Source organism: Tenrec ecaudatus, chromosome 12, assembly GCF_050624435.1.
Source record: "Tenrec ecaudatus isolate mTenEca1 chromosome 12, mTenEca1.hap1, whole genome shotgun sequence".
NCBI lineage: Eukaryota > Metazoa > Chordata > Mammalia > Afrosoricida > Tenrecidae > Tenrec > Tenrec ecaudatus.
In genome coordinates this window covers 125,509,049-125,520,707 of record NC_134541.1, presented here as the reverse complement: position 1 = coordinate 125,520,707, position 11,659 = coordinate 125,509,049, and the positions used below count along the sequence as shown (strand labels likewise).

The following is an 11,659-nucleotide window of genomic DNA, read 5'->3' as shown; positions in this document are numbered from 1 at the left end:
AGCCCGTTATTCTTCTCAGGAGCTCAAATTTCACCCACACACCACCACCCCCTACCACTGCGGGAAGAACTCTATATAAGGCGCCCCCAAATTCACCTCTGGGGTGTCTACTTGCTAATCCTAAATCTCTGAGTCTACACACAGTCGTTAGATCTAAATGCCTAATTTTCTTTTGTAGCCACATTTGGCCTCAATAAAAATGATACAATTACTCAAAGTAACCACAAGACGGCACACTTGATTTTTAAATCATCTGGGACTTTGATCATCTCGGTGGACACAATAGCAAATTCCTAGAAGTCCCCTATATACAGGCGTGTCTCTACCTTGGTTCTCACCTCATCTCTGCCCAAACCCCCCCACCCCCCAACTCCGACTATGCCCGTCTGGCCAGAGATGCATATGCTACCCCACCTCCTCCGTCTGCTCCAGATATTCCTCCTCTTCCTCTTTATAATCCTCCTCCAGTCTGGTCCTTAGCCCCGCCCCCTCCTTCTGACTCCTCCCATCTATCTGCCATCTGCTGTCTTCTCCTCCATTGTCTCCTCCCTCCTCCAAGCAGCCATTCTCTGATTCGACACCATCTCCCCATTGTCCCTGCCCCCTTCTTCTTCGTCATCATCTTCCCTCCCACCACTCACTTAATCTCCCTACTCCCCTCTACGGCCATGGTCTCCATCCCACACTGACAAGGCTGACTCCCTGTGAAACATCCCCAAGGAGAAGCCACATGGACCTACCCTGATGCAGCCCTGGGAATTGCAGAAGCCACATGGAGACCCCTGCCAGTGCTGAGAGGCTTACAATGCCACTGGATCCACAAGACTTCCCACCCACGGGCCTCTGATCTTCCTGCACTTGGCATCATTGCATGTGTTGGGTGAGTCTGAGGAGGACTTCATAGGCTGGTATCAGACATGCGGGCTAATATCAGACTTATGGACTTGATCTGGACTGGGCTGGGCTGTTTTCTCAATATTCAACTGCTCTTCTATGTGAAGCTCTTTCCTATACCCATATGAGTGTCTTATGGGTTTATTTTTCTAGTATAACTCTGCTTCAGGCCTGGTGTTTTCAACACTTTTTACAGAAATGCATGTGTGCCTTGACCAGTCGAATCTACACAGAGTTGTATATGGCTAGGGTTCCACTCCCTAAAGTGTTCACCAGACTACGCCTAGACAGGACAGTTGTAAGCCGCTCATCACCCTGCCCAGTTACAGAAGATAAGACCGTTGGTCCTAATCCCTATGATCAAAAGGCAGGAATGATGGAGCCAGCTGCACCTAGTCGTCATTCCAAGCATTTCCTTCCCATGTTTCTGGCTCAGACTCTCTCTGACCCTTACCCCTTCTCATCCTTGGAGTAGCCGGCAGGCTGCGCTTCCCAATCAAACCTGTTCCTTGTTAGCCAAGTTTGGGCTCCGTGCTTTTTCTAGCACAGAAGCGCAAAGGGAATCTGGAAAGTACAATGTTGGATGAGAATGGAAACAGAATACAGCATGACGTGGGCGGGGATAATTGTTTCCACTTTTCATCATAATGTCGTGGGTTAACTATGTTGGGTTGGAGAGAGGTGAAATGGGACTTTAGCTGCTAGGATTGGAGCAGTGTGAACACTGATTCAATCCAGGCAGAAGTCGGCCAGGCCTCCAGCCATTTTTTTTAAAACCAATTCTGTTGCCAGCTGTCCATCCCAAGGCACTCTCTCCTCCACTGTTGGGATCGATAATTCATTGTCATGGCAATACAGCACTCAGACAAGATCCATGATTATGAGGCTTCTTAGGGAAATAGCAGGTGACGATAGTCAGGAAGATTTAGAATACAATTCTTTGATGGAACAGCTTGTTCTTAGCATTGCCTGCAGCCATGCCTTTCAAAGCCCCCACGCCTCTGCCCGGCTTGGGCAATAGCACACAGTTTTTAACTTTGTCAATAAACGTCCAGAGGCACCGTCTCCCACCAGTATGCCTGGACCCAAAGGCACTTTGCTCCAGCCCTGTGCAGCCGTAAACTTAGCTCCACCATCTGCCCAGGAGAACCCTGTCCGCCAGTAAGCTGCCCGTACACAGCACTCAGCTTTCTGACCCCCGGGGTGCAGAAGCCCAGCACTGCCTTTCTCTGCCACGGCTCCTTGCTGTCTCCAGTGTCACAGCTCCGGCTCCTGGAGTGAGGGAGATTACCAGAACAGGGATCCCAGGACCAAAACACAACAAAAAGCTCACTGTCACTGAATCAGTGCTGAATCGCAGTGACCCCCTGTGAGGTTCCAACACTAACTGGAATAGAAAGCCCAGTCTTTCTCCTTTGGAACTGCTTGTGGTTTTGAACCACTGACCATGGGGATCCCAGTTCAACTTGTAACCGCTATGCCACCAGAGCTCCCGGACACACTCTATTCCAGGCGCTGTTTTCATTTGTTGGTTGTGAGATCCACCTTTCTGCCTATGGGATCGTTCATTTTCAGTCTGGCAAAGCTGACCAATCACCACACTAGAGTTCCATCATACATTTGATCTACATGCTTCCACCCCCACGAGCGCCATGCACCTTATTTACATTATTAGCAAGCTATCCAATCCCCTTGTAGAGCACACAGCACCCCATATTTGCATAGTCCCACCCAGTCATTCGGTGGGCGTTACAAAGCCTAGACATATTCATTGCGCTGCAGACTGACTCTGGTTTCCGGAAATAACGCCGGCAAGCCTTAGTTTTCCACTCTAGCTGGGCAAGTAGGGACCACGCAGGCTCCATATCTATCTAATGGATTCCAGGAATGGAGGTGACCTCATACAATCATGCATATTAATTGATTGCATCAAGGTCCAGATCATGCATATTCATTTTGGTCCCAAATCATGAGGGGACCTGAGACCTTGGAATGCTTTCCTCTGTGGCCTCAGGGATTGATCAACTCATCTATGCACAGAAGAGAGAGAGGTATGCTCCTGGAAACAGAGAAAGCCGTGTGGGGCGGGGGCCTCTTCTAGATTTCATGATCGGCTCTACACTTGTGTCCTTCGGGTAACATAATAAATGAGTAACTGGACGTATTGCATCCATGAGTTGTATGAGTAATTTTATTGACTCAGAGAACCCACAGGGGCGATGAGTCAGCAGACACTGGCAGAGCACAGTTGATCTGTATAGAGAAGCTCTTGGTGGCTGGTGACAAGGACTGCAGGGACCTCAAAAGGAGTGACGCCTTCTAGCTTGCGACCTAGCCTCTGGGTATGAGAGTGAGAGTCAGAGAGAGACAGGCCAACTGGTCTGAAGGGCAGGAACTTGTGCAATCTGGGCTCCTGACAGCCTGGCCTCAGGTGGTTAAGGGCATTTTCATCTTGTTCAGTCAAGATAGCTGGGTAAGAGATGTGATGTAACTCTGGGCAGTCAGGGTGGGGAGCAGGGACCACCAGGTAAGTGACTGGTTTTGGAAATGGAGAAGTGGGAGGTCAAAAGCATGAATGACCTTCATACTTTGGGGATCTGATAAGCTTTGTGTCAATTCTTTTTGTCCCCCTTTTAATCATTTAATTGGGGGCTTATTACAATCCATCCATTCATCTATTGTGTCAAGCACATTTGCATATTTGTTGCTATCATCATTCTCAAAATATTTGCTTTCTACTTGAGCCCTTGGTATCAGCTCCTCATGAACCCTTGATAATTTATAAATTATTATTTTGATTTGTGTCAATTCTTATCTTAACACTCATATAGAGTGTCTAAAACGAGTATCCCAAGACTCTTGTATATATTTAAGACTGAAAGTCCCAAAGGCAATATCTAATAGTGAAAAGTCTATTGACTGAAATCCAATCTTTAAAACAACGGGCACCAGTTGAAAGAGCAGTTCTTGAAAGACGCTATCTAAATGGCCAACAAGCACATATATAAAATCTCTAGAACTGGCAAGCGTATGAGACCAAAGCTTATTAGTGGTTCGCAGAGTGGGCAGGAGGGAGGAGAGGTGGAAGACTCAATGGGCAGAGACACTGAGCTACTAAGAGCCATGATTTAATCTGGGGACAGAGAGTAGTGATGCTCGAACAATGCGATGCACACAGTAAAGACTGCTGAAATGGCAAATGTGTTGTTACACGTATGTATAGATGTGTGTGGACTATGAACATTTGAAACATGCTTATCTTCTTATTTGGAGCCCTGAGAGCTATTGACTACACACTAGGCTGCTCACCACAAGGCCAGCGACTCAAAACCACCAGTACCTCTGCAGGAGAAAGATGAGGCTTTCCATTCCCATAAAAAGTTAGTCTTGGGGTGGAAAGGGGAACCGTTTACAAGCATCTATATATAACCTCCTCCCTAGGGGACGGACAACAGAAAAGTGGGCGAAGGGAGACGTTGGACAGTGTAAGATATAACAAATAATAATTTATAAATGATCATAAGATATGACAAATAATAATAATTTATATTTCATTAAATTATCAAGGGTTCATGAGAGAGGGGGAGCAGCGAGGGAGGGAAAAATGAGGAACTGATACCAAGGGCTCAATCGGAAAGCAAATGTTTTGAGAATGATGATGGCAACAAATGTACAAATGTGCTTGACACAATGGATGGATATATGGATTGTGATAAGAGTTGTATGAGCCCCCAATAAAATGATTTTAAAAAAAAGTTGGTGTTGGAAACCCACAGGGGCAGTTCTACCCGATCCGCCAGGGTCCTTACGAGTCAGAATCGACTCGATAGCAGTGAGTTCTATCTTGTTTGGGATGATGGTTACAAACGGTGTCCTCTGTCAATAATCAATGCATTTCACACTAAAGATCTGTGTATCATTCTGTAAGTAAGATATAGCTTAATACATAGAGTTGTTTTCAGGGAATAAAGAGTACAGTGGGGCTGACTTTCTTTTTTAACAAATCCTAAGGATTAAATAAATAAATATATACACACACATACACATTAACTAATTTGGCAGCGAACTTAATGTGACTTAAAATAGCATCCCCGAGCTCCACTCTCACCCAGGGCAACCCTCGGCGGGCAGCTCCTACCCGGAGGCAAGAAGTCCCCGCTGTTCGGCCGCGGTGGGCAGTACGCAGGCGCCCGCTTTCTACCGCGGCTGTGCCCAGCGCGCCGCGTGGGTGCGGGCGTCTTCCAGATGCCCGCGGGGCAGCAAGCGCGTCGCGGGGCACGATCCCGAAGGAGCTCAGTGGGCCAATGGCGGGTGCTTTTAAATCCCGCAACCAATCACGGCCCAGCGTCAGCTCGCCGGCAGCCAATCAGCGGCCGCTCCCTGCTCCGGGCCGAGACGGGTCCTGGGAGGCTGGCGAGCCGCTTCTCTGCCGTGCGCTGGCCGGCGCCCCGGTCCCCCCGAGGGCGGCCATTGTGTTTATGGGCAAGCGCGACGCTGAGGCCGGGGAGGCCCGACAGGCGCCGGATTTGTTGTGATCAAGGAGTCGCGTCACGGTAGACGCTGGTGACAACTGAAGCCAGGCTGTCGCCATATTTGTGCAGGCACCTTCCGGCTCTCTGAAGCGGACTCCCCAAATCCAGGCGGGCGTGCAGTGCACAAACACCCCCCGCCTTCCCTTGTCTCGCACCAGAACCCCGCATTCCCAGCCACCCGTCCCGGGCCCTCGAGGTCCCCGCAGCGCGGTCGGACCCCAGGCTGGGCGGAGCCCCGGCCCGGGGCAGCCCTCCCCGGGGACCACGACCGCCCAGGCCGGCAGCGGGGCGGCAGGCGGTGACCCGGGGGCCCGGCGGCCGCCGCGCGGGGCTGGGACGTCCCCATGGCGCCGCCTTCGGCCCCGGGGCGCGGGGGCCCGAAGGCGGGGGCCGTGCGGTTCGCGGACGTGGCCGTGTACTTCTCCCGCGAGGAGTGGGCGTGTCTGCGGCCCGCGCAGAGGGCCCTGTACCGGGACGTGATGCGCGAGACCTACGGCCACCTGGGCGCGCTCGGTGAGGCCCCGGGTCCGAGCCCCCTTCACTGGCACTCACGAGATGCTGAGTCCCGACCACCGCCCATCCACCTCCCATTCCCAGGGATTCAGATACCCCTGGGTGGGGGTGGGGTGGGGTCCATTCCCGCACCCACCTTCCTCAGGCAGGGGCATTGCTGGCCCCTTGGGGGTTGAGTCTGTTTGCTCCCGGGAGACGCCCTCCCTCCCTCTGGCGGGGGTGGGGGACGCCATTGCCTCAGGACAGCCTCTCGGGCCAGAGCTATGACCCCCGTTCTCTCTCAGGACTCCTGGGCCCCAAGCCAGCCCTCATGTCTTGGATGGAACAGGAGCTAGAGGCTTGGAGCCCCGCCGCCCAGGAACCTGAGCAGAGGGAAAAGGGAGGAGCTCCGAGAGGTGAGGGATCGTCCCAAGTCCCCCCTCCTGGGCTCCTGGGGCTTCCTCTTGAGCAAAGGTTTCTTTCCGATTCCTTGCTTCCAACAATTGCATTGCACAGCAGAGACGGAAAGGCGGCAGACCGAGCCCCACACGTTGAGCACGTGGGACAGTAGCCATGTGGAGACGTGTCTGAGCTCAGAGGATCCGGAGCACAGCTGCAGACCCCAGGCCTTCCACAGACCTCTGGGCACGAGCCCCATTCATTCTCCTTTAAGGCCCAGCTAAGAACCACTCAGACGGAAAGAGGAGGCCGCTGGCCTGCCTTTCGTCCGCCGCAAGGAAGGCAGAATGAGTCCCAAGAAAATGCCCTGTAATTGGCAACCGATTGTTTTTTTTCCTCACGACCAACCAACTACCATCCCCGCCTCCAAAATAGTGTCCTCATTTGTAAAGCAGTCTTCATCAAAATCCAAAACGAACGCCCCAGGTCCTCTGCCTTTGAATCCATTGAGAATCCACAAGACTGACCCACACAAAAGAAACCAAACGCACAGCCAGCGAATCGATGCCAACTCCTTAGTGACCCTTTATGAACAGAGCAGACCTGCCCTGGGGAGAGTCAGGGTCTGTAACCGGCCCAGAGTAGGGAGCCTCGTCTTTCTCCCAAGGAGTGGCTGGTGGTTTCGAACTGCCGCCCAATGTACAACCATTCTGCTAACGGGGCTGCAGTACCGACAGTCGCCGCTTAGCAAGCACTTAGTGAACGGTTAGCACGAGCCTTGCGTCTTGGGAGGTAAAGCCGTGATTATTCCCACTTTAAGACCCTTCCTCCAAGTTCCTCACTGGGCAGTCCCGTGACTCAAACCACCTTATCACCGGGGCCGATTCAGGCAAACCGGTTTAAAAATGTAACGTCTCCAGTTACATTTGTAATGTGGAATGTAACGTCTCCTGTTACATTTGTAATGTGGAATGTAATGTCTCCTGTTTCCCAGGAGACGCGGCAAACGAACAGATGGAAAGGGCCGGAGTGGAAGGATCCGGAGACAAGCCATCTGAAGGGCTGGTGAAGCCCAGTCCTGACCCGACTCCCCACCGAGCCCGGCCAGGGGCACAGCCACCCCCGCTGAAAGCTGCCTGGGACCAGAGCACCGGTGCGCAGCCCTCGGCCTCGGAGCCCAGCGTGGACGCCCCGGCTAGCCAGCGTCGCCACGTGTGTGCAGACTGTGGCCGGCGCTTCACCTACCCCTCGCTGCTGGTCAGCCACCGGCGCATGCACTCTGGCGAGCGGCCCTTCCCCTGCCCGGAGTGCGGCATGTGCTTCAAGAGGAAGTTCGCTGTGGAAGCCCACCAGTGGATCCACCGCTCCTGCTCCGGGGGGCGGCGGGGCAGGAGGCCTGGCATCCGGGCTGTGCCTCGGGCCCCTGTCCGCGGTGACCGGGACCCGCCGGTGCTGTTTCGCCACTACCCAGACATCTTTGAGGAGTGTGGCTGATCGGCTGCCCGCTGGCCGGAGCTGCGCCTGAGCAGTGACCTTGGCGGCGCTAAAGAGGGACTTGAGGCCTGGAGGAAGGCTCTTGAGGTCAGGAACTTGGAAAAGGAAAATTCATTCCCGAGGCTTCCTTCCAGGAGCCGGCAAGAAGTGCCTGTCAAGACTGGGACAGATTCAGCCTCCTCCCCAGTCTTCCCCAAGAGGAGGGTGAGATGCTGGACTTTTTGAAAGCGCATCTCAGCCCCAGGTGTTCTCAGGAAATGGCCCCAAGTTACAGGCGAATGCTGAGGAGGTGGGGGGGCGCAGGGGGACTCAGGCCTGGGGAGAGGGACCCGCATGAAGGGCCGACAGCCCCTCCTCCCCTGGGACCTGAGCCAGTGGAGTGGGTGGAAAGAGGCCATAAGCACCTGGCACAGATCTAGTCTGCACCTTGATGCAAGTCACATCCCCGCCCTTGACCTTCCTGAGCCCTAGTTTCCTTGTCTGTAGAATGAAGATTGATATTATCTACCTCAAAAGGTTACTCTGGACACGGACACTTTTACAAGGTATGTATGGCACAGTATGTGTGCAATAAACAGCTGTTGAGCGAGGGAGTGATTGCTGACATGGCCACACGCTTGCCCCGGGGTCTCAGTGGGCTCAGAGAAATGAAGAGAGGGCAGCGACTGACCAGAGGGGTGGGGCAGGTCTACGCTGCCCTCGAGGGTCGCTCTGCGTTGGGATTGACCCGACAGACCAACAGTTTGGGCTTTTGGTTTGGATCTGTGTCGGCAGAGAGCAGGGGAAAAGAGAGCTCGGAAGTCAGGCCCTGGGGTTGTCATGAGGAGCTCTGTAAAGCAAATGCCAGCCCCCACTCCCGGTGGGGGCAAAGGTGAGTGGGAGGGGCTGCCAGCTCAGCGATCTGGCCATTCAGGTCCACCCACTCTGACACCCTTAGCAGCATCGTGTGTCAGTCATCGTGACAACCGCTAATGCAGTGGACAAAGCAGGTAGCACGGGAAGGTGATGAATGTGTCACGTGTAGGTCCAAGTGATGAGAAGGAGCCGATGACAAGGACATCCGGATGGAGGGAACAGCACGTTCGGATCTTTGGAAGGGCCGAGTTAGAGGTGGTTGAAACATGAAAGCACACTTGTGGCTGACCTGGGGAAGTGGCACTGAGGACTCACACAGGCGCTCCGAGGGAACCTGCCTGCCAAGATGTGACGTCTGGGTGTTGTCAATGGCTCCGGGGAGCAATACCTGACCTCCCTTGGCTTCCCTGTTGCCACCAGGCAGAGGCCAGGCAGGCCTCTACCCTTCATCTCTGTCACCAACCATTCCTCCCACGGTACTCTGCTTCTCCGATCGCCACACAGGGCTCACGGTCAGCACTCACAATGATGGGGTTTATGTTAGGGGAATTCACAGGTCACCACAAGCCAGGATCATAAAACTTGAAGGATACAGTCATCAGTCCCCGGCGACACCTGGTCTCTCATCAATCCGCAGTCGCTCCGCCATGTGGCTTCTTGGTCTAGGCCGGTCCGTGGACCAGGACGCCTGCCTGTGACTCTCTCACCATCCCGTCGTCTCGACGCTGCTCCTCTGCTCTGTCTCATGGTCTCCTTGCCTCGGCCTCTGGCTCCTGCACTGTTCCACAGTCTCATGCCACCGTCTCTGGAGCCACGTCAGATGGAGATCTCCAGTGTGCTCTTCTTCTGTTGGCCCTGGGATTGCTCTCTCGGCTTTTGCTTCAAAGATGGCTCATCCTTAGAGCCAAGAGAGTGGTCACTAAAATGGGACAGTCCCCTTACTAGTGTCACACATGACAGACCCTATTCTCCCAGTCCCACCCAGTCATTAAGGAGCCCTGGCAGCACACAGGTAGAGTGGCTGCACAGTGGGCTGCTAACAGCGAGGTCAGCAGTTTGAAGCCAGCAGCTGCTCCCCTGGTTAAAAGACAAAGCTTTCTGCTCCCATAAAGAGTTCCAGGCTCGGGAACTCACAGGGCAGTTCTACCCTGTCCTACCGGGTCACCACGAGTCTGCATCAACTCAAAGACAATGAGTTTGGTTTCTGTGTGTTTGGACCCAATCATTTGGGAGTTACCGGGTGCTGGGTGAGGAGAACCCTATTAAGAAATTGCTCTCCCACATTGGGATTCTAATTAGAATGGGAAGCCGCTGGAAGGAGAGTGTGTGGATGTGATGTGAGCTACAACATGCAAACACAACCCTGGCTGCTCGGAGGGCCACCTGTAGAGGTGACAGTTGAGGAAGAGTGGTGATGGAGTGTCGTGGATGGATTGGAGGTTACTTCTGAAAGTTGAATGGACAAGAGACCCCAGCATGAAGGCTAGGTTTTTGAGGTGAGAATGGAAGAGTCTCTGGGCATGGCGCTGGCGTGGGGCAGGGTGAGGCAAGGTGGAACTTCAGAGCCAGAAGGGAGGTCCTGGAAAGATTTCAGAACGGATTCCTTGCAATAGATGTTTGGCAAAAGAGAAAGAGGATGGGGGAGGGAGTGTGTTCTTTGTTTCCACGAGACTGGGCCGTGGTGGATGGAATATGTTTCTTTACTAGGGTCTCCTGATCAATGTGCAGAAGGAGACTCTCCAAAGGACACAGGAAAGAACACTGGGGTTTTTTTCCTCATGAAATACTGCTCTACAGAATCCACCCTGAGAAAGGCTGAGGTCTAGGAAGGGGCATGGGTTTGGCCTGGTGATCATGTAGTTGATGGGCAATCATTTCCCTACAGGCCCCCCCCCCCCCCCGCCGAGCTCCTTATTCCCACAGGAAGTGAGTGTGGAGTGGGAGTTGGTGCCGTGGCTCGGCCGTGGGCTCTGCCCTGGTTCTTTGGCAGGTGGGTCACAGGTTCCCGTGAGTGTCAGACACTACCCAGAGTTCTCCTTGTGGAGGATGGTCACCATGGTGGGAAGTGAGGCAGCCACATCCATCTTTGGCAGTGGGTTTTTATAATCACCTCGTGTGCCCTTCAGGCGTTTGAGGGGCCATGAGGGCTAGGGCCGGGTCCAGACGCCCTGGACAGCTTTTCAGCCTCCCCGTTTTTCAGCCCACCCTCCAACAAATCTTTCCCTTGGACCAGGCTGACTCCTCCCAAGTTTCCTGTTGCCGTCCCTGCTGTGATCCACTCTTCCTCCTCCAGCTTCCCTGGCTGTGGGAAGAAGCACTCATTAGGTGCAAGATGTCAGGCTGCAGGCTTAGGAAGGCCTTTGAAAGGTGGCCGATGGGCAGACAGGAGCTCCAGGCTAGACTCCAGATGTGCTGAAGACGTGAAGCTCTTCCCCGGCATGTGCGCGCCATGCTTCCCTGGATTTAACTGTCCAAAGGAAAGAGAACACACGTGGTCCTAAACCAACAAAAAAACTCCCCGCCATTGAATCCATACGGGCTCATTCCTAGGGCAGGGCATTCCTGAAGGTTCCTAAGAGCAGTCAGCACACGTGCTGGCAGGAGGCTGAATGCGAGAGGACTGTGGGTAGAAATGGGGGAAGAGTGCCATGCTTCAATTCACCGAGTGTGGCTTTGCGTCTTTTCTCCTTGGCATCTTGATTCTAGCTCCCTCCCGCTGTGAGGCTGTGTGGTCCAGAGAAACAGAACCAGTGACCCTGGTGGAGGCAGAAGAAAGAGCTTCATACCAAGAAGTGATTGTATTATCAAGGAAGCCCCTGAGCCCAATCCAATTCAAGCCCATGAACCCGATGCCAGCTGAAGCCCTCTTCAGACTCCCTTAGCTGCAGGCCATTGACACAGCATGACGGAATGAGAAGCGGGCCTTCACAGGCCTGTGGGTGCAGGGTCTGGTGGAGACATGGCAGGGGGCTGACCTGTCCGGGTAACCAGCC

At 53.6% G+C, this 11,659-nt stretch overlaps 1 protein-coding gene across 1 annotated transcript; it reads left to right on the top strand.

Annotated features, from left to right (window-relative positions):
• The first annotated feature begins 5,455 nt into the window (after positions 1-5,455).
• On the top strand, positions 5,456-8,396 carry ZNF688 (zinc finger protein 688). Its single transcript, XM_075564764.1, has 3 exons — positions 5,456-5,939; positions 6,224-6,334; positions 7,312-8,396. Exons 1-3 carry the CDS (start codon positions 5,771-5,773, stop codon positions 7,809-7,811), a joined length of 780 nt encoding a protein of 259 aa, XP_075420879.1. The 5' UTR covers positions 5,456-5,770; the 3' UTR covers positions 7,812-8,396.
• The last annotated feature ends 3,263 nt before the right edge of the window (positions 8,397-11,659 follow it).